At 37.6% G+C, this 23,759-nt stretch overlaps 11 protein-coding genes across 11 annotated transcripts; 5 read left to right on the top strand and 6 right to left on the bottom strand.

Moving 5' to 3' along the window:
* The first annotated feature begins 36 nt into the window (after positions 1 to 36).
* On the top strand, positions 37 to 3,978 carry BDF20DRAFT_227052 (uncharacterized protein). Its single transcript, XM_053074958.1, has 23 exons — positions 37 to 408; positions 483 to 815; positions 908 to 924; positions 987 to 1,020; positions 1,090 to 1,144; positions 1,208 to 1,215; positions 1,297 to 1,308; positions 1,372 to 1,463; positions 1,527 to 1,556; positions 1,616 to 1,690; positions 1,758 to 1,832; positions 1,911 to 1,920; positions 1,994 to 2,131; positions 2,200 to 2,370; positions 2,436 to 2,535; positions 2,606 to 2,666; positions 2,726 to 2,818; positions 2,894 to 3,080; positions 3,149 to 3,219; positions 3,291 to 3,316; positions 3,394 to 3,419; positions 3,508 to 3,637; positions 3,710 to 3,978. The coding sequence occupies exons 1-23, from the start codon at positions 222 to 224 to the stop codon at positions 3,795 to 3,797; spliced, it is 2,019 nt and encodes a 672-aa protein (XP_052931208.1). The 5' UTR covers positions 37 to 221; the 3' UTR covers positions 3,798 to 3,978.
* A 401-nt stretch (positions 3,979 to 4,379) lies between these two features.
* On the bottom strand, positions 4,380 to 5,438 carry BDF20DRAFT_829426 (uncharacterized protein; the record flags this gene model as incomplete). Its single annotated transcript, XM_053078317.1, has 1 exon — positions 4,380 to 5,438. One exon carries the CDS (start codon positions 5,436 to 5,438, stop codon positions 4,380 to 4,382), a length of 1,059 nt encoding a protein of 352 aa, XP_052931207.1.
* A 101-nt stretch (positions 5,439 to 5,539) lies between these two features.
* On the bottom strand, positions 5,540 to 7,389 carry BDF20DRAFT_900320 (uncharacterized protein). The gene is made up of 7 exons (XM_053082730.1): positions 7,242 to 7,389; positions 7,090 to 7,156; positions 6,916 to 7,025; positions 6,652 to 6,831; positions 6,557 to 6,578; positions 6,297 to 6,439; positions 5,540 to 6,215 (listed from the first exon to the last, which is right to left on the bottom strand). The coding sequence occupies exons 1-7, from the start codon at positions 7,260 to 7,262 to the stop codon at positions 5,736 to 5,738; spliced, it is 1,023 nt and encodes a 340-aa protein (XP_052931206.1). The 5' UTR covers positions 7,263 to 7,389; the 3' UTR covers positions 5,540 to 5,735.
* A 559-nt stretch (positions 7,390 to 7,948) lies between these two features.
* On the bottom strand, positions 7,949 to 8,925 carry BDF20DRAFT_900317 (endoribonuclease L-PSP). The gene is made up of 5 exons (XM_053082729.1): positions 8,718 to 8,925; positions 8,587 to 8,622; positions 8,459 to 8,524; positions 8,218 to 8,381; positions 7,949 to 8,152 (listed from the first exon to the last, which is right to left on the bottom strand). Exons 1-5 carry the CDS (start codon positions 8,776 to 8,778, stop codon positions 8,051 to 8,053), a joined length of 429 nt encoding a protein of 142 aa, XP_052931205.1. The 5' UTR covers positions 8,779 to 8,925; the 3' UTR covers positions 7,949 to 8,050.
* Positions 8,926 to 9,068: 143 nt separating this feature from the next.
* Positions 9,069 to 9,424, top strand: BDF20DRAFT_900314 (uncharacterized protein). Its single transcript, XM_053082728.1, has one exon. It carries the CDS (start codon positions 9,142 to 9,144, stop codon positions 9,373 to 9,375), a length of 234 nt encoding a protein of 77 aa, XP_052931204.1. The 5' UTR covers positions 9,069 to 9,141; the 3' UTR covers positions 9,376 to 9,424.
* Positions 9,425 to 10,750: 1,326 nt separating this feature from the next.
* BDF20DRAFT_900311 (uncharacterized protein) lies at positions 10,751 to 12,502 on the top strand. Its single transcript, XM_053082727.1, has 6 exons — positions 10,751 to 10,938; positions 11,050 to 11,086; positions 11,167 to 11,289; positions 11,430 to 11,682; positions 11,773 to 12,143; positions 12,236 to 12,502. Exons 1-6 carry the CDS (start codon positions 10,822 to 10,824, stop codon positions 12,310 to 12,312), a joined length of 978 nt encoding a protein of 325 aa, XP_052931203.1. The 5' UTR covers positions 10,751 to 10,821; the 3' UTR covers positions 12,313 to 12,502.
* BDF20DRAFT_900307 (peptidase S28) lies at positions 12,478 to 14,586 on the bottom strand. The gene is made up of 5 exons (XM_053082726.1): positions 14,178 to 14,586; positions 13,940 to 14,103; positions 13,763 to 13,834; positions 12,750 to 13,679; positions 12,478 to 12,675 (listed from the first exon to the last, which is right to left on the bottom strand). The coding sequence occupies exons 1-5, from the start codon at positions 14,497 to 14,499 to the stop codon at positions 12,538 to 12,540; spliced, it is 1,626 nt and encodes a 541-aa protein (XP_052931202.1). The 5' UTR covers positions 14,500 to 14,586; the 3' UTR covers positions 12,478 to 12,537.
* A 129-nt stretch (positions 14,587 to 14,715) lies between these two features.
* Positions 14,716 to 17,578, top strand: BDF20DRAFT_226589 (PXA domain-containing protein). The gene is made up of 2 exons (XM_053074957.1): positions 14,716 to 15,219; positions 15,283 to 17,578. Exons 1-2 carry the CDS (start codon positions 14,932 to 14,934, stop codon positions 17,413 to 17,415), a joined length of 2,421 nt encoding a protein of 806 aa, XP_052931201.1. The 5' UTR covers positions 14,716 to 14,931; the 3' UTR covers positions 17,416 to 17,578.
* A 218-nt stretch (positions 17,579 to 17,796) lies between these two features.
* BDF20DRAFT_805967 (uncharacterized protein) lies at positions 17,797 to 18,878 on the top strand (the record flags this gene model as incomplete). The annotated part of the gene is made up of 4 exons (XM_053076512.1): positions 17,797 to 18,145; positions 18,243 to 18,321; positions 18,427 to 18,725; positions 18,787 to 18,878. Coding segments are annotated over 4 exons (819 nt in total), but the record flags the coding sequence as incomplete, so codon positions are not given.
* A 1,103-nt stretch (positions 18,879 to 19,981) lies between these two features.
* On the bottom strand, positions 19,982 to 20,430 carry BDF20DRAFT_900302 (uncharacterized protein). Its single transcript, XM_053082725.1, has 3 exons — positions 20,324 to 20,430; positions 20,115 to 20,239; positions 19,982 to 20,051 (listed from the first exon to the last, which is right to left on the bottom strand). Exons 1-3 carry the CDS (start codon positions 20,419 to 20,421, stop codon positions 19,996 to 19,998), a joined length of 279 nt encoding a protein of 92 aa, XP_052931199.1. The 5' UTR covers positions 20,422 to 20,430; the 3' UTR covers positions 19,982 to 19,995.
* A 666-nt stretch (positions 20,431 to 21,096) lies between these two features.
* BDF20DRAFT_928008 (surface antigen-domain-containing protein) lies at positions 21,097 to 22,953 on the bottom strand (the record flags this gene model as incomplete). Its single annotated transcript, XM_053084718.1, has 6 exons — positions 21,097 to 21,528; positions 21,613 to 21,995; positions 22,058 to 22,272; positions 22,341 to 22,433; positions 22,535 to 22,843; positions 22,921 to 22,953. The coding sequence occupies 6 exons, from the start codon at positions 22,951 to 22,953 to the stop codon at positions 21,212 to 21,214; spliced, it is 1,350 nt and encodes a 449-aa protein (XP_052931198.1). The 3' UTR covers positions 21,097 to 21,211.
* Between the last annotated feature and the right edge of the window lie 806 nt (positions 22,954 to 23,759).

Below are 23,759 nucleotides of genomic sequence, written 5' to 3'. Positions count from 1 at the left end.
ATACTGGATGAACGAGAAGGTTTGCCGTTCATGATAATTTAGTCAGTCCGGCCAACACTTAAACTGGATATGTGGGAACTTATTAGCAGCACATTAAGTAACCTACGATTGTAAAGAAGCCCGACAAATTGAGTTACGCGTACATAATTCAGATTCATCTTGTTTCCCCTCCTCTTCTTTTTCTGCTTTGACAAACCCTCAGGCGCAAAGAGAAAAAAAAAATGGCACAAGTCGCTCCTCCACCAACACTTGACTTCAGTATTAACGCTGAACAAGTCGAACAGATTACTAACGACATCATCGCCGCGGAGCTTGCTATCAATGACGCGGTTGCTTCATTAAAGCCAGAAGAACGCACTTACGAAAATATTGTAACTCGTTTAGTTCGCGCCGAAAATGAATTAGCAGGTTGGATACAACCATTTTATAGTGGAATGAACTTGACATATTTACGTGCAAGTATCCTATCCCAATGTTTTTAGGCAAAGCCCAACTCGTCAGCTCCCTGAGCCAAATATCCCCTGACGCTGCTGTCAGAGAGGCTTCAGTTGCTGCTGAAACCAAATACGATCAATTCAGTATCGAGCAAAGCATGCGACATGATCTCTACGTTGTAATTTCTGATTATATGGCTAAAACAGATTTGGATACGCTAGCCTATGAAGATGCTCGATTTTTGCGTAGACTCGAGCGTTCTTATCGTCGTAACGGCCTCCATCTTCCTGAAGATAAGCGTAACGAGCTTAAGGAAATTCGTAAACAACTTAGTGAAAAGTGTATCGAATTTAACAAGAACTGGGCTCGAGAAAGCAGCAGTAAATAATCCTATGGGTTGTAAAATCAATTGCTTAATGATTCTAACATTTGCTTTCTACTTTTGTTTCTATTCATCTCTATTGCCTTTTAGCTGTCAAATTCACAAAGGTATATGAGTTCTTTGAAATATGGTTATTTAACGGTGAATGACTGACTAAAAAAGTATACAGGATGAGTTGGAAGGACTCGACGATGATTTCCTAGGTTTGTCATAGAGTAATTTAAAAAAGGATGTTCATGGAATTATTAACCAAACAACTACATCATTCATAGGTGGATTGAAGACAGTTGAAGAGGATGGTGTTACAAAATACGTCTTGACAATGAAGTAAGAATTAAATAACTCATTCAGTTATAGCATAAGCCGGATTGTACTAAGTTTATGAATTAGGTATCCTGGTAAGAAAATTGGATCCTACTGTTCATATTATTTTTAATAGTCTCATAATGATATTCTCATCAATGCCTTGACTACACTAGATGTCCGTCCTGGTAAGTCATTCTAGCGAACCATATTAAACCTCCTAGTGCTTATGACTGTTTTCTTCGTTGCAGTACTGAAATTATGTAAGAATGAAAATACACGAAAGGTTCATGCCACCGCCTATGAATCTCGTAATAAGGAGAATATTGTTTTGCTTGAAGAAGTATGTTGAGGTTGTGGGTAGTTTCGTAGCCTTTTTTATTTACATAAATATATTTGATATTAGGCTGTAAAACTTCGTCGCAAGGCAGCCAAGGTAAACAAACATACGTGAATTAATGCCAGTAAGAGGAAAATAACAAATTGCTCCTTTAGATCCTGGGTTATGATTCACATGCAGCTTATGTGTTGGAAATTAAAATGGCCAAGGAGGTTGACGCCGTCAATAAAGTAAGAGTCTCAAGAAATGGAATCAGCGAAGGAATAGCCACAGAAGGATAGCTAACAACATTAATAGTTCCTGAACGACTTGACTGATAAATTACATGAGCCTGGCTTGAAGGAAATCGACGAGCTTAAAGAACTTAAGAAGGTAAAGAACGGGTCGACATAATGTGCAATGAACAATTTTTTCTAAAACTGACCTTTACCTTACATTATAATTGAACAGGCTGAAAAAGGTGTGAACTGCAATGTCAGCTGTAATAGAATTATTTGAATATGATGCTAATGTCAATCGTATTTCTAATGTAGCTGAGCGTGGCGAAGAATACGACGGACAATTGAACGCTTGGGACACAAGCTACTATCAACGCATTCTTCTGGAGAAAGAATATTCCGTTGATCAAGAGTTAATTAAGCAATACTTTAGCCTTGAAGCTACCATTCAGAGTAAGTCCTGGCAAACAGCAAGAGTATTCAATGCGGTTGCTGACCAACTCGTCGTTTTATGGCAATAGAAATGCTTGAGATTTATGAAAAGGTATTGGGTCTCAAATTCGTCAAGGTTCCTGCAGATAAAGCTGTTGTGTGGCACCCTGATGTCCAACTTTACGAATGTTGGGACGCTGTTGAAGACAAAAGCTTTTCAGGTTACATGTACCTTGACTTATTCCCTCGCGACAACAAGTGTAAATATCTAAGTCTACCATCTCTGTTGGCAGTTGCACTAATGTCTGTTATATGACGGAAATAGATCCTCACGCAGCCTGCTTCCCTCTCCAACCCTCTTATATTGATGAGAATGGTGAACGTGTCGCTCCTATTGCTGCCATGGTTGCTAACTTTACTAAACCGTATGCTGATCAAATAGTGTATATAGCATAATTCGCAAGATAATATTAATCATTTTTTTCCCCCGAATAGAACTGCTGACAAGCCATCTTTGTTGAAACATGATGAAGTCGTCACCTTATTCCATGAATTGGTAAGCTAAATTTGGTCAAATCGGCTTCAGCAACAGTTAACCAATAATTTCTTTTGTAGGGCCATGTTATGCATCATTTATGTTCTCGTACTAAACTTGCTAGATTCCACGGAACCAGTGTCGAGGGCGACTTTGTCGAAGCACCTTCACAAGTAAACTTCTTACTTTTGTAAGGGGCAATACAAACTAGTATTTAATGCACTTCTTTTTTTGAACTTTGATGTTAGATGCTTGAAAATTGGTGCTACGATCCTAAATCACTCAAATACCTTACTGCTCACTTCAAAACAGGTGAACCTATTTCTGATGAAATCATTGATCGTATTGTAAAGGCCAAGAATGTGGATGCGGCTATGCATAATTTGCGCCAACTCTTCTTCGGTATCTACGATATGACCCTCCATACTTCTGAAGGTATAAGTTACAATAGGACAGAGTCATTTTTGGTGATGTTTTAATCAGTCGCCTTTGTTTTGTTGTAGATGAAAATCTGGATACTTCGAAGTTGTACAATGATCTCCGGAAGAAGATTTCTTTGGTAGCAGCTCCTGAGGTAAGCTGTACTTCCGCACATGCAAATGTCGTTCAGTATACTTATTTGACACTATTTTCAAATAATGTTAGGGTACCTATGGTCAAGCTGCCTTTGGGTAATTTACAAGACAGTATACAATATGTTACATGGTAATGAACTAACCATATACTTCCCTTGTCTAACAATGAATAGCCATTTAATGGGCGGTTACGATGCTGGTAAAATTCATATATTTTGATCATATCGTTATGCTCCGAAATTTTTACTAATTATTGGAAACTCATTTTTGAATTGTAAATGCAAAAGGCTATTACGGCTATATGTGGTCCAAAGTTTTCTCTAGTGATATGTACTTCAGCAAGTTCGAGATCGATACGCTTTCACCCGAGGTTGGTTATTCCTACCGTAAAGAAATTCTTGAAAAAGGCAGCAGCAGGTAAGAAAGAAAAGTTTTTGCTTGGTGAATAAATCAAGTTTATCAACTGACTGACCCTTTTCACATTTCCAGAGATGGTATGGATCTATTGAAGGCCTTTTTAGGTAGAGAACCATCGTCAGATGCCTTCATGAGAGAAGATATTGGAATCGCCAATTAGAGTTATTGCTCGGCAAGCGTTCCTTCTTTCAATACATATGCTACCCTGAAACAAATTTCATTGTTTTGGAGGATATGTTCTGCTACCAAATCAAAACAAACCAAAAAGAGGATGTGTAAGGAACGTTTCTGAATTTTTCACTTAGTTGTGAAAATAAAAAACATAAATATCCTTCTTTTTTACCATCTACGCGATTTTTACCTTGTGTTAATTGTAGACTCGTCGTTGATTGTATTTATGAAAACGAAGGAGCACGTATAATTCACTTAACCACTGTAGATCTCCTATTCAATTAAGCTGATCCCTTAGATATTGCTTACTCATGTTTATTATCAAGACAGGAAAAAAAACTACTTTACATAATGCTTTCGTATGTTAATAATGATGATCAATTTACAAAAGCTATGAGCTCAATTTCTACAGTTATTACTTGTCTCAATTCACGAGCTTCAACGAATAAAATCATACAACAGTGTTATTTGCATATTAGCATTTTAAGTGATGCGAGACTGAAAAATATGTTATTCATTTACTAGATTCTACAATAATAGAGTACAAGATATTCAAGGACTATATACAAGGTTAAAACTTATTGAGTTTATTTCCTCCACGGCCTCCACGGCCTCCACGGCCTCCACGGCCCCCACGACCGCCTCTTCCACCACCGCGTCCACGGTTGCCATTGCCGCCGCGACTAAATTTGCTGAATTTGTTAAACGAAGGTCTGCTATTGACTCTTTCAGAATCATCGCCGCCACTAAAATCGGTACGCACCGGTCGGCCTTCTATATACATTCCGTTCATGCCCTTTACAGCTGCTTCTGCCTGATCCTCTGTTTCAAATTGAATATAGCCAATACCACGAATTCTACCAGTTTCTTTATTCCAAGGTAAACGCACATCTCCAACAATAGTGCCGAACTTTTCAAAAGCTTGTCGCACGCCATCTTCATCTAAACTATGTGCCAAGTTGGCAACAAACACTGTATTCGATTTGGGACCAAAGTTGTTATCGGCTGTACGTGGTTTGGCAGCATCAGCATTATCCACTTTAATAACACGTCCCATAAATTCAGAACCATCTAATTCCATTGCAGCCTTCTTGCCTTCCTCATCTGCAAAGTCGACATAAGCGAAGCCTCGTGACAGACCAGTATTAGGGTGAGTACGAAGACGAACATCATTTACTTGACCACAAGCGCTAAAATGTGCTTCTATATCCTTTTTGGTTGCCTTGAAAGCAAGCTGGCCAACCCAGACTGTATGTCCTTCTGACCCAAATGCTTTCTTTTCAATGGTTTCTACTTTGACTTTCTTGACAGGTTGCTGTTCTTGCGTTTCTTCATCATCGTTCTCGCTGTCACTGTTTTCTTCATCTTGTTCCGAACTTTGACTTTCAGCGTAGGACCGCTTTTTACTATTTGTTTCTTCTTGTTCTTCTTCCTCCTCGTCTGAAGAGGAGGTGCTATCTTCTATTTTAACTGCTTTGTCAGAATCTTCTTGATCAGAAGCTACGGTTGCTTGCTGGGTATCGCTTTCTTCATCGCTTGAATCATTTGCAGCGCTGGAACTGTCCTCATTAGAAGAAGAGACTGCTTCTTCCTTCTTTAAATCTTTAGTTTCTGTAATAGATTTCCCCATTGTATTAGCTCTTTATGTATTGTAGTAAAAAAAAAAAAGTCAATACTTCTGTTTTTTAAGGAAAACAGTCTTTATGCAATAAACCAAAAATTGTGACCACCCGAGCGAAAAGCCACGAAGAAAACTCAGCTTTCCATGCAAATCAAGGAGAATTCAGGAACAATATTGTGTTTAATCCTGTTCTTACAGAAATAATGGGTTTAAGTAGTAGTGTTTTTTTTTTTAATTCTACATTATGTTAAGGTATATTATAAAAGCATGAATATGTGTAAATAGTGTTGCATTAGTTAGTTTGGCTCAAAATCGTCGTTGAGCTATTGAACCCAAACCCAGTTGGTCACCGCTGTTGTTATTAAATAGCATTTTCAATCCTTGTTGTGGCTTTATCAATGGTGAGACGGGGCGTGATGTTTGCATATAAGATGATGAAGACTGTTTCCGACCATTTGCCAAAATAGTAGGTTGGTTGGAATTTATGTCGTGTTGCGAACTTTCTTTAGCCACATCTGTTGAATTAGATATTATTGAAGTAAAATCTCCGTCCGAAATAATACTGGTTCGCCTTGATAATGTCGTTTCTGAAGATGAGGAAGCTATGGAAGCTAATTTTACCAATCTGGGTTCCTGCAACATGTGAATGGTGCCTTGAGCCTGCTCAAGCATTTGTGTATATTCATTCATTCTTTTCACAATATCATGAACATTTCCTTTCTGGTTTTTCTGCTGGTCTTCAATATACTTTAGTCTTCCTTGCAGTTGATTGTTTTCAAAAATGACCTGTATATATGTAGATACAATAAATGGATCAGTAATGATACTTTGAACGCATGAAGGTATTGGGGCTAGATTGATCTTTACAGAAGCTAGATCCGAATACATGCTCTTTATAGCTTGAGTAGCAAATATGTCGGATTCCTTCTGCGTCTTAACTGCTTTCTCTAATAAAACCTGAAGATTGACATTGACCTCCTGCGTAGCTGTCAAATCTTGATCAATTTCCACTTAATTTCGGAGAAATGAAATGTTAATCAACAAAACGCTCTTTAGGAGAATAGAAAAAAAAAAGAAAAAGAGAGAGAGAGAAACCAGCTATCTCTCCAACCTTGAAGATAACTTACATACTCTATCCTTTGATTTTTCCTGTTCAATTCACAAGCATGTTAGTCAAAAACCGATAGCCTTCAATAAAATAGTCATTAAACTTAATGGTTACCAGATCTACAGTCATATTGTCCATTTGCTTCACTAAACCGGCCATATTTCTTCTAAATTTTTCTAGATCTTCCCGCGCCTGTTCTATTTCATTAAGAAATTTAATTCTCTCAGCAGCATCAATTGTTCTGTTGTATTCCTTTTGTTGCGCTACTAAAGGGGTTGATAATGATGAGGTGGGCTAAGATAGAAACAAAAAGCGGTTACAACTTTTCAAAATTAGCAATTACGATTTCAAGAAAGATATTGTGTGGTGACAGTATACCTTGATACTTGGTGGGTTTGGATGTTCGATAGGGTAACAATATTCTATTTCATAAGGGTCCTGAACAACTTCTATTAAGCTGGCTCTTCTTCCATAAAAATGTGAGGTATCTAGAAATAAGGTGAGTTTGCTGTAGTGCGGTGAAATAGCTTATCATCTATAACATAGACTTACCTTTGTTGTGGTTAGCTTGCCAAGGATGCTCTTTACTTTTCTTGGTTGAATGAGGTTGGGCCAAGGACTATTAGGATCATTTTTTTTCTTAGTCTGAAAACTTATTCGCTTGTCACTTTTGTATTCTTTATATTGTTTTCAGCTCAATTTACTCTGATCACCTCGGAATCCATTTAGTGATTCATCAAGAATTGTATAGCACTGATTTGTTGAAAGAAAAAGTGTTGCCGGTATTCAATAACAATTTTCTTATTTTTCCGAAAAAATAGTCCGTTGGATGAAGGAAACTCAATGAAGAAGAGAACTGAAAGAAGGACGAAAATAAACTCCAAATGCATAACTCAAAGGGAAAGAAAGCGGTCATTACCACTGAACATTATTATTACGACCATTCAAACAGCGCATTCTGTAAAAACAAGTGGATCCAAAATCTGGGGTCACTTCCGAACAGATGCATGCTTCCGTCTCTTAATTTTTCCCTTAATACTATGCAATTCAAACTTGCATAGTGCAGTATTCTCTCTCTTAATGAGTTTAAAGTGTTAACAAGACGTAACAAGTATTAATATTGAAGGAAAAATGTTGCATGATTTCAATAGAGTACATCTCAATCTTTATCACGAAAAGCAAGTATGTCAAGTATTACTTCCGACCTGCAGGGCGATAAAAGCGGATCTACTCTTTACAGTGCTTTTGGCTGTCTGTCACCGCTGTACTAGTCTTTTCGCAGCTGATAGGGGGCGGGGTGTGCAATTTAGAGTATTGTACACTTAGAGAAAGTCTGTATTTGAGTCCATGATGTACATTTAGACCTTCCCATTTAAATTGTAGAGTGAAGAAGCAAGGTCCAACGGACTAAACTGTCATCATTTTGTACTTTTATTGAGACCAACTAGGTCTCGTAGCAATGTTATCAGTCATTAGTAGCATAAATTAGCAGATGCTATAGATGTTTATTTGCTTATTTGTTAGTGACAGCTACACATTCGATCTCAACAGAAACATCTTTTGGCAAACGAGCGACTTCAACAGCACTACGAGCAGGACGATGATCACCGAAGAACTATTTCATTGGAAGAATTTGCGTAAGAAGAACGGATCTCAAGAATAAAATCGTAGAGGTATTACCTTAGCGTAGATTTCATTCATAGCAACAAAATCATTCATATCTTTCAAAAAAACTGTAGTCTTCACGACTTTATCAACACTTGATCCAGATTCTTTAAGGACAGCAGCTAAATTGTCCAAACTTTGTTGTGTTTGCTCTTTAATACCACCGTCAATGACATTACCTGAAAAAAGAGAAGAGATTGGATAAGTGTATGGAAAAATTCATAAAGAGAATAAAATTGTGCAATTTTCCAAGTACCAGTTTCAGGAACAACAGGAAGAGAACCGGAAGTGTAGACAGTATCATTTACTTTGATAGCTTGAGCTATTTTATTGTTATGAGTTTTAATGTTCTGAATCAGTTTCTGTTGATGCAAAATGCTTTACCGTAAGGGCCAATAGCAGCGGGTGCAGCCTTCGTTTCTATTTTTTTTTTTAGGGTACGCGGAGAGGTACGAATGATCGTTTAAGTCAATCACTTTCACAAGCAATTAGCATTGGCGATTCGACAAACTTACGAACACGAGTCAAAGTTGACATAGACCTTGTAAGTAAACATAAACGTTGGTTTCTAAGCATATTAGACTTCAAATTGATGAATGATAAAGGAAAAAAAGACAGGTCTTGTTTGAAAGCGTCAACATTTAAGAGTTAAATTAAGGAAGTCTGGGGTAAATGCTTTTCCCAATACTTTGTGAAATTCCACAATGAGATTCGCGCCTTTGTATTTTGGACCCCGAAAATGCGACTGGATCAGTACAGGCTTTTGGCGGTCTATGTCATTTCATTTTGCGGATGTATCTGACTAGAAACTTTAGGATCTGCCACCAGGCAATTTTTGGTGCTCATTGGCTTTTAAAATATTGTAAAACGTAATGAACTTCTATCAATGGAGGCATCTAGCGGATTAGAGAAAGAAGACATGGAGCATACAATGAAGACATGTTTAAACGTTTAAACTCAGCCATACCTTTCATCAACTGTATTGCTCGAAAATATCTCGATGCAAGCTTTTCGACGTTAAAAAGGGTACAAGTATTTAGTGTTCAATCGATCAAACAGACAATAACATTATCATCAACCCAGGTTGACATGACAAAAATGGGCTATTGTCACATTGAGCACCGTAAAGCTGAAATGCCTGTCACGACGAAAAATACAAACGGCTCTGTGTAATGGAGCTGCTTGAAACATTGACAATGTTAATAAGTGAACAAACAAAAACAATGAACATACCAAATCAAGAATAAAATGGAGAAAATTCGCTACCCGGTTCCTGTAGCTATTATTCCTACTTCTATTCCCGTTCCAGTAATCCAAATTTCGCAAGTTACCAACCCTCGATTCATCTATGTCGAACTAACAGATACGGTGCGTTCTAATGTGTCGCTTTAGAGCATTTTTCATGTTTTTATTCAAATTATATATGATTGTTTACAGTATCTACAATAAAAACATTTATACATCTGTAAAATCAGCCTGCAATTGAAAACACTTTACGTCATAAGCCTGAAATTTGTCACTGCGTAATATCATTTATACTAAAAGTCTTATACATAACTTTTTATTGAGTAAGAATGCATTGCTTCTACAAGCTTCTACTGGTAGTCTACCATAAAACAAGACAGGCCTTTGATATAACTTATGTGAACACAGTATTACTGCTGTTTATTGAGAAATGGTAATATTATTACGTTCTGGAACGGTTTAAATACTTAAGTTATTTACCTGGTGTGGGGGGTTTTTTTTTTCCAAATGAGAGAACAAGAACATGTTGACGGAAGAATTTGGATAAATGGCATAATTACATGTCAAAGATAGGATTTTTTCCTAGAATTCAGTTGTATAATATGATATTTTTTTCGGGATCAGGTAGCAGCAAGTTCGCAAAAAGCATTTTCGACTTGACGCAGCCTATTTCGCCCGACTTATAAGAATAAATATGTTGCGTACTTTGACCATTATGTCCTAGGAAGTCACTAAAACATCTGCAATATTCTCTTGGATGCAATACCACTGAGTTTTCAATACAGACGCTGCTTTTCTTCACTACAGATTTGGCTGGGCTTTTTCATGCTTGAATTGCGTTCGTTAGTGTTCTTAAAGCATTCAAAGGAGATGTTTCTCTATTATAACGTACTTATTCAAGTCCTTAATTTTCGCTGGCTACTTGTTTTGTACAGTAAGTATAATCTTTATGTGTTTCGAAACTTTTGTGCGAATGTCACACGACAGCAGGAATTTGAGCATTTGATTGTAAAAGATCGATCCCTTCATTAGTTGATACTCTCTGGACAAATAACAGCCAATAGAGCAAATCACACCTTCTCATTGAAAGATCCAAGGTGATGATACTGTACCAAAGCTGATAAGACGATGAACGGCGATGAACGGCTAAAGAGTAAATATCAACTGTTTGAAATTCACGCGTTTTGGGGATTTAAACCCAACAATTGGCGGAGTGTGCCTTTTGTTACATCCACCAAATGTCGGAAAAAAATAACTGTAAATGTTCTTAAATGGTCAATTTTCTTTCTTTCTGTCTAGCTAGACTTGCAAAAGCCCTTAACAAAAATCAGCTTGTAGGATCGATTCAACCACAACCAACGTGTAAAATTTGAAATGGTCAATTGCAATACTACTACTGTCTTCGCCGCTATCGGTGTAGCGTATATTGGTTATAAGCTTTTGAGTCTGTTGAAAACTGTGTTCGATGTCTATATCGCCAAGGGTACTTCTGTAAGGTTTACGTTTTGTTGCATGAAATGCTTGGCGTTCTTAAAGTCTCTGACACGCTTATGGATTCAATATACGCCGTAAACTAAAAAATTTTATTTCTTTTTTATACAGCTGAAAAAGTTTGGTGCAGGCCAAGGCTCTTGGGCAGGTAAAAAGAAGATTGGTTGACAAATGAGGAATGACGAGTGTGAAGCAGATCCCGCTAACGTCTTGTATGGATATAAATAGTCGTTACTGGTGCAACGGATGGTATTGGAAAAGAGTTTGCTTTGCAACTGGCAAAAAACAAGTTTAATATTTTCTTGATTTCTCGTACACCCGCCAAGTTGGAAGCTGTTGCTAAGGAAATCTGTAAGTTCGAGTAAAACAGGAGACGCAAATGAAAAAGAAAGATAAAAGAAGAGAGAAACGGAGTTAGAGAATAGATGTGTTGTATTTGCTCAGTTATTCTAACCTTTAACGATCAAACAACAACAACCCACAACGAACAGCTGATAAATATGGGGTGGAAACCAAAATTTACGCCATGGATTTCACCAAAGGAGATGCATTGGATTTCAACAACCTTAGTACGCAGCTCAATGCTATCCGTGTAGGTGTTTTGGTCAATAATGTTGGCGTTAATCACGATATTCCTACACCTTTTGTTGAGGAAGATGATTCCGTCATCAACAACATTGTGGAAGTGAATATCAAGGGATTAATGAAGATGACGAAGCTTGTTCTTCCCCAAATGAAAGCAAAGTAAGTTGGCTTACGTATCTGTTGATTTTATATGACAGAGGTTTACATACTTACAACATTATCGGCAATATCGTGATCCATCATCATCAGCCGTGGTGGTTTGATTCTCAATATGGGTTCATTTGCCGGTTTAGTCCCTACACCTTATTTATCCGTCTATTCAGCCGGTAAAGCCTTTTTATCTACTTGGTCTCAAGCCTTGGGTATGGAAGTGATGAAAGATGGCATTGTTGTAGAACATGTGAACACCTACTTTGTCGTTTCTGCTATGAGCAAGATTCGTAAACCCTCTGCTTTGATCCCTATGCCTAAGGATTATGTCGCTAGTGTATTGAAGAAGGTCGGTGTTCCTTGCGGCGCCAATGTTCCTTTCACATCTACTCCTTATCCTATGCAAGGTTTGGCTAACTGGGCTATTAATAACGTTTTTTCCAGACATTTCTGGGTAAAACAAAACAACAGTAAGCTATCCTTCTTCTACCAGTATGCATTACAACAATAATCTCTAATATCATTAACAAAAATGCCGTATCTCCTTTTTTGCATTGGATAGATATTCAATTAGATATCAGAAAACGTGCTCTACGCAAGCGTGAACGCGAAGCTGCTGCTGCTCGTAAGACAGAATAGAAGGATCGCGCAGCGATATATATTTGTATAAAATGTGATCTACGTATTTATATATAAAAGAGTATAAATAAAAAAGCTATCTAATGTATATGTGAAGCAAAAGTATATATTTTCAAGAAATGGTATTTTCTACATGCAACTTGAGTATAGAAGAAAAGAAAGGAAAAGAAAAAAAAAAAAAAAACCAAGAGTAATTTACAATCATAAATTACAATAAAACTTCGTCTAAATGGATAACATAGTTTTCTTAGTAGCTGTAGTGGTATTGTTGGCCTGATCTAACCAAGCCTTAAGAGTTTCGAATTGCTGATTCTGCGCATCTACCAGATATTGAGGACTTTCAGAAGTGATACCAGCATAGTTCTATATGAAATGGAGAGAGAGACGGTATGTATGAGGTATTTATCAACTCACAAAGACGATGACTATGGACTTACAGCACAGTGAGTCGATTTAGGTAAGATGATACTGTTTGCTAAATTACTGTTGCTATTAATTTGAGGACTTAAAACACTCAATTCTCTCCAACTGTCCCATTCACCGTCTATCCAGATCATATTTTGCAAACTACTTCTAATATTCCAGCCGCCATAAATTTGGTTTGTCTTATCAGTATCAGGTAATTCAGGAACATTGGTACTATTACCGAAGTAAAGCTGGCAAAGACGTTGCATACTGGCTACTGCCAATTTACGAGATATGATACTAGGCTCACCGGAAGGAGGAGCCACTTGGAAATAACCAAACTCAGTACATGTCTGCCACAACCAAGAAGCAGTAGAAGGATCTTGCAATTTCTGCTCTTGAATAGACGTAGCATTATGAGTATCAAAACAGGGCTGAAGATCAGTAGAATTCGTGGTATCACAGTAGGTTTGTTCGGAATACGGCTGTAAAAAGGCGGCATAAGCGATGATGTTCTCTTGAACCGTGTTGTTATTTTTAAAGATCTTGTTGCACATGATATTTTCAAAGAGGTTCGTTGTGTCATCTATGCCGTATTGCCAGAATTCAGCCATAGGATTTAGCAAGTAACTAGCGAAATCATCGTCATAAAATCCTTCGGCGCCAAAAAGTTTCTTTAGTTGATCTATGTCGTCAGTGGAATTACCGAAGAGGATGGAATCAATGTAAGCTATAGCATCACGGATATTGCGGATACAATCTGAAGGGCCGTATCGTATGATAGGATCAAAGTATTCATGGAAGTCGGTTTGAGCTTGAACAGGTGCAGATGAGGCAACAGCAGCGAAGACCAAGTCAGGATATTTGTCTTTCATCCAGGCGGCTAGATTACCGCTGTAACTGCAGCCATAGACAATGACCTTTGTTTGCGGGACAGGTAGAACGTTGAGTTCACTCGGGAACTTGGAAGAGAGTAAAGAACATATCAAATATCATCAGCTTTGGTATACTCGTCTTCTACAGTATACTTCAATCGATACTATACCTCGATTGTTTGCAATAAATAGGCCATGTCAGCCAAAGCTTGTTCACTACTCAGATAAGGAATGTACTTGTCCTACGTATGCGATACAATAAAACCAGCAGGTGTTCAGAATGATTTCATTCGTGTACGGCATTGTATAGGTAGTAGTTAAGTATGGCTTTTTTCTATATCCCTTACCAAATCTTGTACACCATTGTTGTTAGTAACAGGAGTCGATTCACCATAAAAGCGATGTTCCATATAGACAAAGATGCCATTCAAGCGCTCTGTCAATTGAGCCATGGTTGTATTAAATAAGACGACAGAGGCACTTTTAACTTCAGCTTCACCGGCGTTGGCGACTAAACAGATGATGTATTATATGTTGAATAGATGACCATATAACGTGTACATACGAAAAATGATGTCAACTTACATATAATAGGACCACCTGGTTGGTAATAATCGGCATTGATCCAGTATCTATTCTTAAATGTAACTCCAGTGTCATTGTTATCGTGATTCAAAGGAACATCGATATAGAAGGGACCATATCCAACAGGTAGAGCAGGCGCAAGTGGAATAGCTGTGGATGTGGTATCATTGTTTGAATAGCCAATGCTGAAATTTTTGATTCTTTTCTTATTGACAAGGTATTCAAATCTCTTTTTATTTTCAAAGGAAAATGCTGTTGATGGCTGAATGAAATGACAATAACAGCACACTAACAATAACAGACATATCTTTGTAAAAATCATAACGTTTTCTTTTCTATGGCGTTGTGGCGTACAAAGTACAATGAGTATAATGAAAAAAGAGAAAGGAACAGAAACAGGAAAAGCAAGATAAAGCGGCTTTATAAAAAAAAGGTGAATTGACTTCAGCAGTGTCTTTATCTTATTTCTCTCTATTATGTGGTCTCAGGAACGATGAATGACAGGTACATCATTTCAGCTTTTTATTTTATTTTATTTTCAGTCTCAATTTTGTTGTCAAAACGGCAAAATACCCAATTGCATTGGACTTTTGCTTTTTTCAGAAAAAAATATGAAATCTGTCGGTGTTTAAATTTTTGAAAGAGCAAAACAGCTCAATTTCAAGTGTTTGATGCATTCATGTGCAGCTCTTTGTAACTTCTTCCTTTCTTTTTTCGCAATTGCTCACTTATCATCTGCTACTATGTTTACAAAATGAGTCTTTTTGCCGCTATAAGTTATTATATTCCTTCACAGTCAGGCAAAAAGTTGATATCCTTCCTAGTGGCTTCATTCTTGTTCCTTTATACCCTATTCTTATTATTCGGTGGATTTCAATTTTTGATATTTCTGATAGTTGGTTTCGCCCTGGGATCGTATAATTCTTACAATAGCAGCAGTAGCAATTATGACAGTCAGCATATACAGTCTTTACAGAAATACGAGCAATATCTTATTGATAAAAAAAAGCAATTACCTATATCGGATGAAACAGAAGAAAAGGTACTGGAATTCCCGTTCTATGCAAGCATACAAATAGCGTTTATTAAATTACAAATAAAATAGATTGACGATAATAATAATGGACGTGTTGAACTATCTTACCCGCCTTTAACAAATGTTATCAATCCGTTGCTAGATTGTATTATGAAGGATTATGTCCTCAGTTGGTGGGATCCGTTGAATATACATCACGATGTGCAATTCCAGAAAATAGCAAGAGAAAGATTGAATTTAATGGTGATTAATGTAGAAAAAATATTGATGAGTCAAGAAAGGAATGACATTGTCATGTCCGTGCTGTATGGATTAGCGAACACCCTCATTATTCACATGAGAGAATGTAGAGCCTTGGAAGAATCGAACTTGTCCATAGAGCAATTTATTTTCCAGAACCCCCAATCACCTTTTGCTCAGCTATTATCAACAGAAGAGCAGCAAATGCAATTAAGAAATCTCAGCACTTTGTTTTTGAAACGTACGCTACCCAATACGACAGATACCCTTCTAACAAGCTTATTTACTGAACTTTTAGCAACTTACCTTTTTGGTGGAATTATCGATACTTTCAGCGATCCAGACTACTTAAATGCTTGGATTGTCGACCTTCTTAAACCAACTATTACTACCACCTCCACTCCTAGTGAATCTGATATGCAAAAAAATACGTTTCTGACGCCACCAGCTACACCAGAGCCTTCTACTATGAACATTACAAATACAACACAGCAAACGGAACTGCAGTCATCACCATCTTCTTCATCTCTTACTACTAATGCTGATACGTCAGTCGTACCAGCTATGATCTTCCCTCTGGGCACTGTCAATTTTACGATCATGGATATTTCACAGCCATCATCCTTGCCTCCAAATAAATCAGAAATGCTCTATATTATACAGATTGAAAGACCTGCTGCAGCACATCAACAGCACCATTCATCCTCTGAAGGCGGCGGATACGTTATTACACGTACTTTTGCTGATTTTGAAAGTTTTCATACTCTATTGAGTGCCAAGCATTTCAACAGAATTCGCACCTTGCAATTAAAACTACCTTCCTTTCTAGCATCCTCTCCTCCATCCTCACACTCAGCATCATCATTGCTCCAAAAGGGCAATTCACAACAAACTCAGCCTAAGGACATAAGTCAAGAATTAGAAAATTATATTGATAAGATTGTGCAAGATGAAGAATTAGGTACAGAACCTATCATTTTATCCTTTTTAGGAAAAGAAAGTCAATCCAAAGAACAGAATGTATCGTTTGCAGAAGAATACAAAGCAGAGGTCGCCAATGCTTACTCGATTCTTCTATCGTCCTCTTTGTCAAGCAACAGTACGTCTTTGCCGTCACTTGCGAAAACAAAAATATCCTCTTCCAAAATCTCCTCTACCACTTCTGCTACGGCCACCAATACTGTTATAGAGAACGGAAGAACATCCACATCAAGCATTCGAAGCAATACCCCATCTTCATCCTCATTATCATTACCTGAATTACCAGCTATTGTAACTGACCCACATCCAATGATAATTTCTACATCGTCATTGTCGTCCCCTTCGCCTCCATCCACAGCAACAACACACCAAAAGCAGCCTGCTATGCCGTTATCTACCATGGATGTGGAGCTTTTAATTGAAACAACGTATGCTCTTGTTATTGAAACTTTTCAACTATCAGCAGGATTTAATACCACGAATAAAAAAGCAACGTGGATGAGACGGTCTATTTTGAATCTGTTGAGAGAAATCGTACGCCGATCTTATACTCAATTTATTTCTGAACAGTACAATGATTTTGTTGAAGCCTATATTTCACCAGATGCCATCGTACACATGTTGGACCAATTGCAAAATAGTTTTTGGCCAGATGATACAGAAGAAGCTGGAACAGCTGCAGCAGACCAACGTAGTAGTCATTTGTACGATGATGAGGTGAAGGAGCGAGGAGTAGGAAAAGAAAAAGTTAATACAAGTGACAGTGTTCAGCCAACAACAAAAACGAACGACAAGCAGAAGCAGTTGGCCAGAGAATTGCTGATGACAGAACTAATACCATCCACTGTTAGACAACTTATTGGTGACCAAAATTGTAATATGGCTATGCATCGTATCTGGGCGAGATGTCAAGATCCTCAGTTAAACCGTGTTTTGATTTTGCAAATATTAGAACGTATCGTAAAACCCATTTTAGGTTAAATAAACCATTGCTCGTAATAAATTTAGACAGATAATGCAATGGACACAATACACAAAGTTGGTTTTTGCACAGAATACGACATTACATATTTTTACATGTGTAACGCTAAATGTTATTAAATTCTTCCTCTTGTGCACAATGGATAAGTTTGATCTTATACTTTTATCTCGGCTTTCTGCTTTTCTTCCTTCACTATACCTTTACATACGTTTCAGTCTATCATTAGAGATCACCAATAGTCGTCGGTCATCAACCGATCATTACATAACATTAACAACGATAGCAACGACGATATATAATTCTGTATGAATCCATCTCGTTATTTAATACTTCTCTTTGTATGTGCGGTTTATTTAATCACCGTCAGCGAAGCTGCAAAGACCAAATACTGGAAGTTCTACAATTGGAATAAGTATGGCAAAAAAGTCACCGTAGGCAAAGGCAGTGTCTGGGACAAAGCCTGGGGTATTCCTGAACATGGCGGCTGGCTATGGTTCTGGAAAGATGCTGATAAGCTTAAGAACGTCGTTGTCAGTGATCCTTCCGGAAGAAAAAAGAAGGACTTGATGCTCCGGGTCAAATATCCCAAAGGATCCAGAAACCCTGAAGTCAACCCTATTGGCGGCCTTGGCTTTAAGGCAGCTCCTTTAAAACTGGATAATAAAGTAAAAACGGTCGAATTGCAATACAGTGTTTATTTCCCCAAGGGATTCAATTTTGTTCGAGGTAGTATATCTTAACAGACTGTCCAGTGTATTGATGTAAATAGCCAATTGGCGTGACTAATTTGAAATTGTCTACCCGCTACCCGTTCACCCATGTATAGGTGGTAAGCTTCCAGGCCTTTATGGAGGCCACGGTGAATGCACCGGCGGTGAAGAGTCCAAGTCTTGCTTTACAACAAGGTTAGTGACCAAACTTAATTATAAGCTCTTGCTGAAGTAATTATAGTAGTACTAATATCACTGAATCGTGTACGCAATTTGTCAACGTCTGTATTCGTATTTCAGACTTATGTGGCGCCATAAAGGTGAAGGTGAAGTCTATGCTTATTTACCTGACTCTGTTCAACGGCCCGATCTGTGTGACAATAAAGTCAATATCTGTAATCCTGACTATGGCTTCAGCCTGGGTCGCGGTACTTTCAAATTCACTACCGGTGAATGGATCTCTGTCCGTCAAACATTGACGATAAATACTGCTGGCAAAAAGAATGGTAAGATTACCCTTCATATCAATGGCAAGAGAGTCATGACAGAAGACAGACTCATCTTCCGTACAAAGAACGCTGGCTATGTTGGTGGTATTAGTAAGTTAAATCGGTTTTTTCTTCCTCTTTCATATACACTTACAATAAATTTGTATATTAGTGTTCCACACTTTCTTCGGGGGGTCTGATAGCACATGGGAATCACCAAAGACTCAATACAGTTATTTCAAGAATTTCAGTCTTAAAGCATCCTATTAACATCTACATAAAATCTCCCCTTCTTTATTTACCAATGCATAGCATTATGAATCAGCCAAGCAAATGCTGTGTTGACGGTGCTTATGTCTGACTGATAAAGAGTTTATTCAAAGTTGACTAAGATGAAGCTTAGTGTTGATACAATGTAGTGAATCTCAATATATTATTGACGAAAGGCAATCTGATGCTTTTGCTCTATTCATTTTGAATGCAACCCACTTAACGGCTATTTGTGTCCATTCACTTTATAATGGCATATTTTATTTGTCTATGCTGTCTTTCCGAAACTTTTAAATCAACGTTCCAAGCTCTCGATCAGCTCATATGCAAACGTTACGATGCGGATAGTTCTCAAATATTGCATTGAACTTTTAAAGAGAAACAAAATTTACAACTATCTGAAATGTTTCTTTTACCAGCCAGACATATTATAAATGAAATGTTGCATCCAATCTTGAGGATGTAGATAGCAAAATGCATTAATCAAACATCGCAATTTATAATTTGGAAAACAAACATATTCGCCTTGACGTTTATGGATTTTGAACAGCAAATTCGATATAGTTACCGACTCTCCCAACATAGGATATATAGTATAGATATACAAATGTGTATCTATGATGATGATGCCTTCCCATACTTCGATAAAATACGACAAAGTTACTTTTCAGAAAACGTTATTGATGTTATGAAGCCTGAAAATTCGCATTTCTCGAATACTATGAGTGTTTCAACAAGGAATATCTACTTGACCTATAGCGCTCAAGGAAATCCTTCTGTTCGAGCGAATGTCATTGTTTGATATTGTATTGTTGGATGGTTTCCAATGAAGCGAAATACTCTGACGACAATAGTCTATCAGAAATTAAGGACATCTTAAATCCAAAGGAAGATTAAGATTATCTGAACAAGTAATTTTTTTTTATAGAGTTTCCAAAGCTGAGCTGAAGTAACATTGGTATAATCTCTATATAACTTAGGCTTTACGAGACAGTACAAGTTATTGATTAATAAGTATGGACTATCCTACAATACTTTTATTAACAATAATAAAATATAATACCTCTTTCTTTCTATATTATAAACGAGGTTAAAGCATATAAGTTCTTGCTTACTGATTTAAGCAAAAAGGTTGACCGGAGTAAGGGCAGCATGGATTATCAGGATCTGCAAAATCAGCAGTCAGATGCTATTCTAACATAGAGTGAGGGATACTTTCTGCTTACTTACTCAAAAAAATACAACTATTAACACATGCATTAGGGCAAGGCTCTATAACAACATCAGGACAAGCTGGTTGTTCACTACATTGGAGTTTCATTTCTAATTCAGAATTCTGTCTTCTTGCGATGTATCTATACCAAAGGATCGATGAAAAAGCAGATTCCATTCTGTTAGACATAAAAAAGGGACTAATGCCAGTGGGGAAAGAATCCTACTTATTTCTTGACATTTTGTCAACAGTAATGGCTGCCTCAATAAACAACGAAAAAGTGATGATTGTCAATATAAGGCGTGTGGCAAAAGTATAGATCATCAAGAGTAGTGCACTGTCTGTGATGAAAAAGGGGAAAGAGAGGAACTGAGAAAAAGACAACAAATATGTACAAATAAGTATTCAATTAATCGAAAAACGAGCTGGACATAATACTATAACAACTGCAGTTGTTATACAATTCCGTGCAGCGCATGATGTGCACTTCTTAGTGTGCCTTCTATCAATCTCGGACACTGTAAGTCTGAGCTATATTCTTACTACCTGAATAATGAAGTTGAGCGGCTGATTTATGGTCCCATTGGTTAGGATAAAGGTCGTTGTTGAGTAAGAGTGGAACAAGTAACCCATGTGGTGTGGAATCTATTCGTCAGAAGGCTTAAAGCCTCTGAAAAGAAAGTACTTGGTTGTTCTGTTTGATTATGCGACAGTCATATTATCAAGCGCAAGTTGTATACAAGTTCTGACATAGTACTGTGAGAAATCGATTGGAATATTAGTGCGCTGAGCGAACACCTGTCGTATGATCGGCAGAAAAAAAGCAATGTGCACAATTCTATTTAATATATAAGTATCGGAGTGTTTGGCTTTTTGACCTTTTGAACGGCATGATTTCATACCCATATGTTGTCACGGTATGTTAACTTTTATTAAATCAGGCATGAATCCACCCCCCCTCCAATTTGCCGTTAAGAAATCCTTATTCCTCTTCTTTTACCGATAAGTTCAATTAAATGTAAATTTTACCGTCTACCCAAATCTGCTGTAGTTCCCAGCCCAATATTTTGATCAATTTATTGTATAGTATTTAGACAATCTACATACTAGTAATTTACAAAAAGTTGAGACCAAAACCAAATTGTAATTTAGGTTCTGGTAAATCAGTTGATGTGTATCTTAATGGTATACAATAATTTGCCTCAATTCTGGCGATATCATGGTGAAATATTAAGCCGAAACCAACGGACGCACGAGGTGTTTCCGCAAGTGCCTTAACAGTGTCTTCTAAAGGTACACCGCGAGTATGAGTAACAATACTGCCTGCATTGGCAAAAGCATGTGCTTTGATAGGAAGTTGTTCTAAGCCAAGAACTGAGGAGATAACGCTTACACCAGCAGCCCAATATCCCTCCCCGCCTACAGCATCGTCTTTAAGGACGAAAATTGCAAATTTAGTATCATCAATTTACTAGAACTTCTGCAGTCACTGATAAAAAGCAATCGTCTACTTACTACCGTCTCTTTCACCTATGCCACCTGTTTTGAAACCTCTTACGGACAATGGTCCTCCTAGATAGAATTTGTCAGAAACAGTTGGGCCACGGCTTCTGTCTGGCTCCCCAAAAGATGAGAATAAACCTGCCCTAACAGTTGCACTGATGCTAAGGCTGGCATTACCGCCCAAATTATTTCGGCTATTTATTAGAGAGTGATGGCAGGATGCATTTAATTCATGTTTTGCGTATACAGCGTCGCCGTAACCACCTAAACCAGCTAACTCTTGATATACACCAATGAAGTGGCCTTGTGTTGGAAGGATTGCATTGTCACGCTGATCACGCACGAAAGAATGCTGGATGGATTGCTTTTGATTCCTGCCTGATTGAGCACGAACACTATACTTTATATTTTAGCAAACTTCCCCTCACATGTTCTATAATAGTCTGATAATACTTACGCACTTGAGGCCGTTGATAAGGCCAATACATCTCTATGAGTGAATGCATAGGAAATTTCATGACGACCATAAGGCGTAATACCGCGGAAACGGATACCAGTTGCCTTTGATGTCTCATTAAAAGCATTGATTTGAGAATGGTCTCTTATCGACCCATTCACAAACACACCAATTCTTGCGTTGGCATTTCCTTTGAACGGTGTTTCTAAATTACCCTACCATGGACGAGTTAGGAGTCTTAAACTTCTGTATAGCTCAATGAAGTTGGGGGGGGTTTCAGTACCTCAACAGATGCTCTTGTCCGGTTGCCGAACGCAAAATTGGCTGTGGCAGATTCTGCACCACCGAAAATATTGCGGATACCGATACCACCGTTCTAGAAAAAAAAAAAATGATTTGTATGTCATCAGTATCAAAATTTCCCTTTTTGGATTATCTGGGCTTCACTATTCGAGATGAAGTGGGGGAAGCACTCACTAATTCTGCTTGGTTATTTCCAATATTGACAGTAGTTTGGAACACGCTTCTATCCTTCTCCTTTAAATGTAATGCTACGTCCACTGTATCTGCAATATCTTTATTGCTATCCACATAAATTTTAATCTCGTCAAAGATATCGTGCTTTTGTAGTTGATCCGCTATCTGCTGAACCTTCTTGAGTACGTCGGCCGTATTGTTGGCTTCAAAAACATTGGATGTAATACTGTTGAGGAAAGACGTTCGAGTGGCAGCTGTACCCAAAATTCTTAAAGCATTTACTCGAAGAGGTGCTTCGGATGGTACTGCCTAGAACACCAAAAAAAACCGTTGAATACCAGACTTTCAGTGGTTTTTGTAGAATCCTTCAGCCAATAGTCACTTACAGGAATGTTAGTATCATTTACTGATGTTGACATTGTCTTATGTAGAAACTTCCGAAAAATAGAAAAGAAAAACAAATTAAACAATTTTGTGGGGAAACTGGAGATACAATGATGTTTTGAAAAAGTTCCAAGTCACACCAGTTCCAACCTGTTTATACTTTCTTAATGCAAATCCCCTGCCAAAGCTGGTCACCTTACCAATAATCACAGTCCTCTATTACCTTTTTGTTATGTATTCATGACTTTGAGTGTACTTCTGTGAAGAAACAGTAATCTATATTAATTTACGCTGCCTTGCTCTGCTATTTATTTTTTTTGTAGATAGAGTTATTTCCAACAATGTTTCAATAATGACGTCTGTCAGTTTAGTGCCATCTAATGCATTTGGCTTCCTTATCACAAGAGTTAACGAGCATCTAGCAAGGGTTAAAGCAATCAAAGAGCAAACTTTGGTTTGTACAAAAAAGAAAAAAATAAAAATAAAGGAGACCTCTGTAGTTAGTTCGATGCATCAGAGTAGTTACTTCATTCTGATATGGGTTCTTATAAGACGAGTCAAGATAGAATTTGAGCGACCCATTTGATCTACCGGATCAGAGAAAGACGGGTAAAAAATTCCGTACGACCGAATTACCAACACAGACAACACTTTCCTTTTGCAGGATCTGCATGTACTATTAACTCTTTTTTTCGTTGTTCCTTCATTTGCTTTATCTTACTATTCTCTCCGCCCACCCTTTCTTTCTCTCTGTCTTCGTTTTGGAAAAAGCTTCAGATCTATGGATGTCGAGGGTATCATTTTACCAATTACATTCAGACCCATAGTACTCATTTCCATA

Source organism: Mycotypha africana (assembly GCF_025528875.1).
Source record: "Mycotypha africana strain NRRL 2978 chromosome Unknown BDF20scaffold_15, whole genome shotgun sequence".
NCBI lineage: Eukaryota > Fungi > Mucoromycota > Mucoromycetes > Mucorales > Mycotyphaceae > Mycotypha > Mycotypha africana.
This window is presented reverse-complemented; position numbering and strand designations above follow the sequence as displayed.

What these genes read in the sequence shown, in the direction of transcription:
- BDF20DRAFT_227052 (XM_053074958.1), top strand. Translation starts at nt 222, where the DNA reads ATGGCACAAGTCGCTCCTCCACCAACACTTGACTTCAGTATTAACGCT. An exon ending in CGCCGAAAATGAATTAGCAG is followed by an intron (nt 409 to 482) that starts GTTGGATACAAC and finishes CAATGTTTTTAG; the next exon opens with GCAAAGCCCAACTCGTCAGC. An exon ending in CCTTGAAGCTACCATTCAGA is followed by an intron (nt 2,132 to 2,199) that starts GTAAGTCCTGGC and finishes TTATGGCAATAG; the next exon opens with AAATGCTTGAGATTTATGAA.
- BDF20DRAFT_900320 (XM_053082730.1), bottom strand. Translation starts at nt 7,262, where the DNA reads ATGGATTCCGAGGTGATCAGA. An exon ending in GCAAGCTAACCACAACAAAG is followed by an intron (nt 7,026 to 7,089) that starts GTAAGTCTATGT and finishes CCTTATTTCTAG; the next exon opens with ATACCTCACATTTTTATGGA. An exon ending in TGTATTCGGATCTAGCTTCT is followed by an intron (nt 6,216 to 6,296) that starts GTAAAGATCAAT and finishes ACATATATACAG; the next exon opens with GTCATTTTTGAAAACAATCA.
- BDF20DRAFT_900317 (XM_053082729.1), bottom strand. Translation starts at nt 8,778, where the DNA reads ATGCTTAGAAACCAACGTTTATGTTTACTTACAAGGTCTATGTCAACT. An exon ending in TCCTGTTGTTCCTGAAACTG is followed by an intron (nt 8,382 to 8,458) that starts GTACTTGGAAAA and finishes CTCTTTTTTCAG; the next exon opens with GTAATGTCATTGACGGTGGT. An exon ending in TGAATGAAATCTACGCTAAG is followed by an intron (nt 8,153 to 8,217) that starts GTAATACCTCTA and finishes CCAATGAAATAG; the next exon opens with TTCTTCGGTGATCATCGTCC.
- BDF20DRAFT_900314 (XM_053082728.1), top strand. Translation starts at nt 9,142, where the DNA reads ATGTTTAAACGTTTAAACTCAGCCATACCTTTCATCAACTGTATTGCT.
- BDF20DRAFT_900311 (XM_053082727.1), top strand. Translation starts at nt 10,822, where the DNA reads ATGGTCAATTGCAATACTACTACTGTCTTCGCCGCTATCGGTGTAGCG. An exon ending in ATATCGCCAAGGGTACTTCT is followed by an intron (nt 10,939 to 11,049) that starts GTAAGGTTTACG and finishes TTTTTTATACAG; the next exon opens with CTGAAAAAGTTTGGTGCAGG. An exon ending in CTGGGTAAAACAAAACAACA is followed by an intron (nt 12,144 to 12,235) that starts GTAAGCTATCCT and finishes TGCATTGGATAG; the next exon opens with ATATTCAATTAGATATCAGA.
- BDF20DRAFT_900307 (XM_053082726.1), bottom strand. Translation starts at nt 14,499, where the DNA reads ATGATTTTTACAAAGATATGTCTGTTATTGTTAGTGTGCTGTTATTGT. An exon ending in ACCAGGTGGTCCTATTATAT is followed by an intron (nt 14,104 to 14,177) that starts GTAAGTTGACAT and finishes TCATCTGTTTAG; the next exon opens with TCGCCAACGCCGGTGAAGCT. An exon ending in CTAAATCGACTCACTGTGCT is followed by an intron (nt 12,676 to 12,749) that starts GTAAGTCCATAG and finishes CATTTCATATAG; the next exon opens with AACTATGCTGGTATCACTTC.
- BDF20DRAFT_226589 (XM_053074957.1), top strand. Translation starts at nt 14,932, where the DNA reads ATGAGTCTTTTTGCCGCTATAAGTTATTATATTCCTTCACAGTCAGGC. An exon ending in CGGATGAAACAGAAGAAAAG is followed by an intron (nt 15,220 to 15,282) that starts GTACTGGAATTC and finishes CAAATAAAATAG; the next exon opens with ATTGACGATAATAATAATGG.
- BDF20DRAFT_900302 (XM_053082725.1), bottom strand. Translation starts at nt 20,421, where the DNA reads ATGATCTATACTTTTGCCACACGCCTTATATTGACAATCATCACTTTT. An exon ending in GACAAAATGTCAAGAAATAA is followed by an intron (nt 20,240 to 20,323) that starts GTAGGATTCTTT and finishes CCTTTGGTATAG; the next exon opens with ATACATCGCAAGAAGACAGA. An exon ending in TAATAGTTGTATTTTTTTGA is followed by an intron (nt 20,052 to 20,114) that starts GTAAGTAAGCAG and finishes CTGATTTTGCAG; the next exon opens with ATCCTGATAATCCATGCTGC.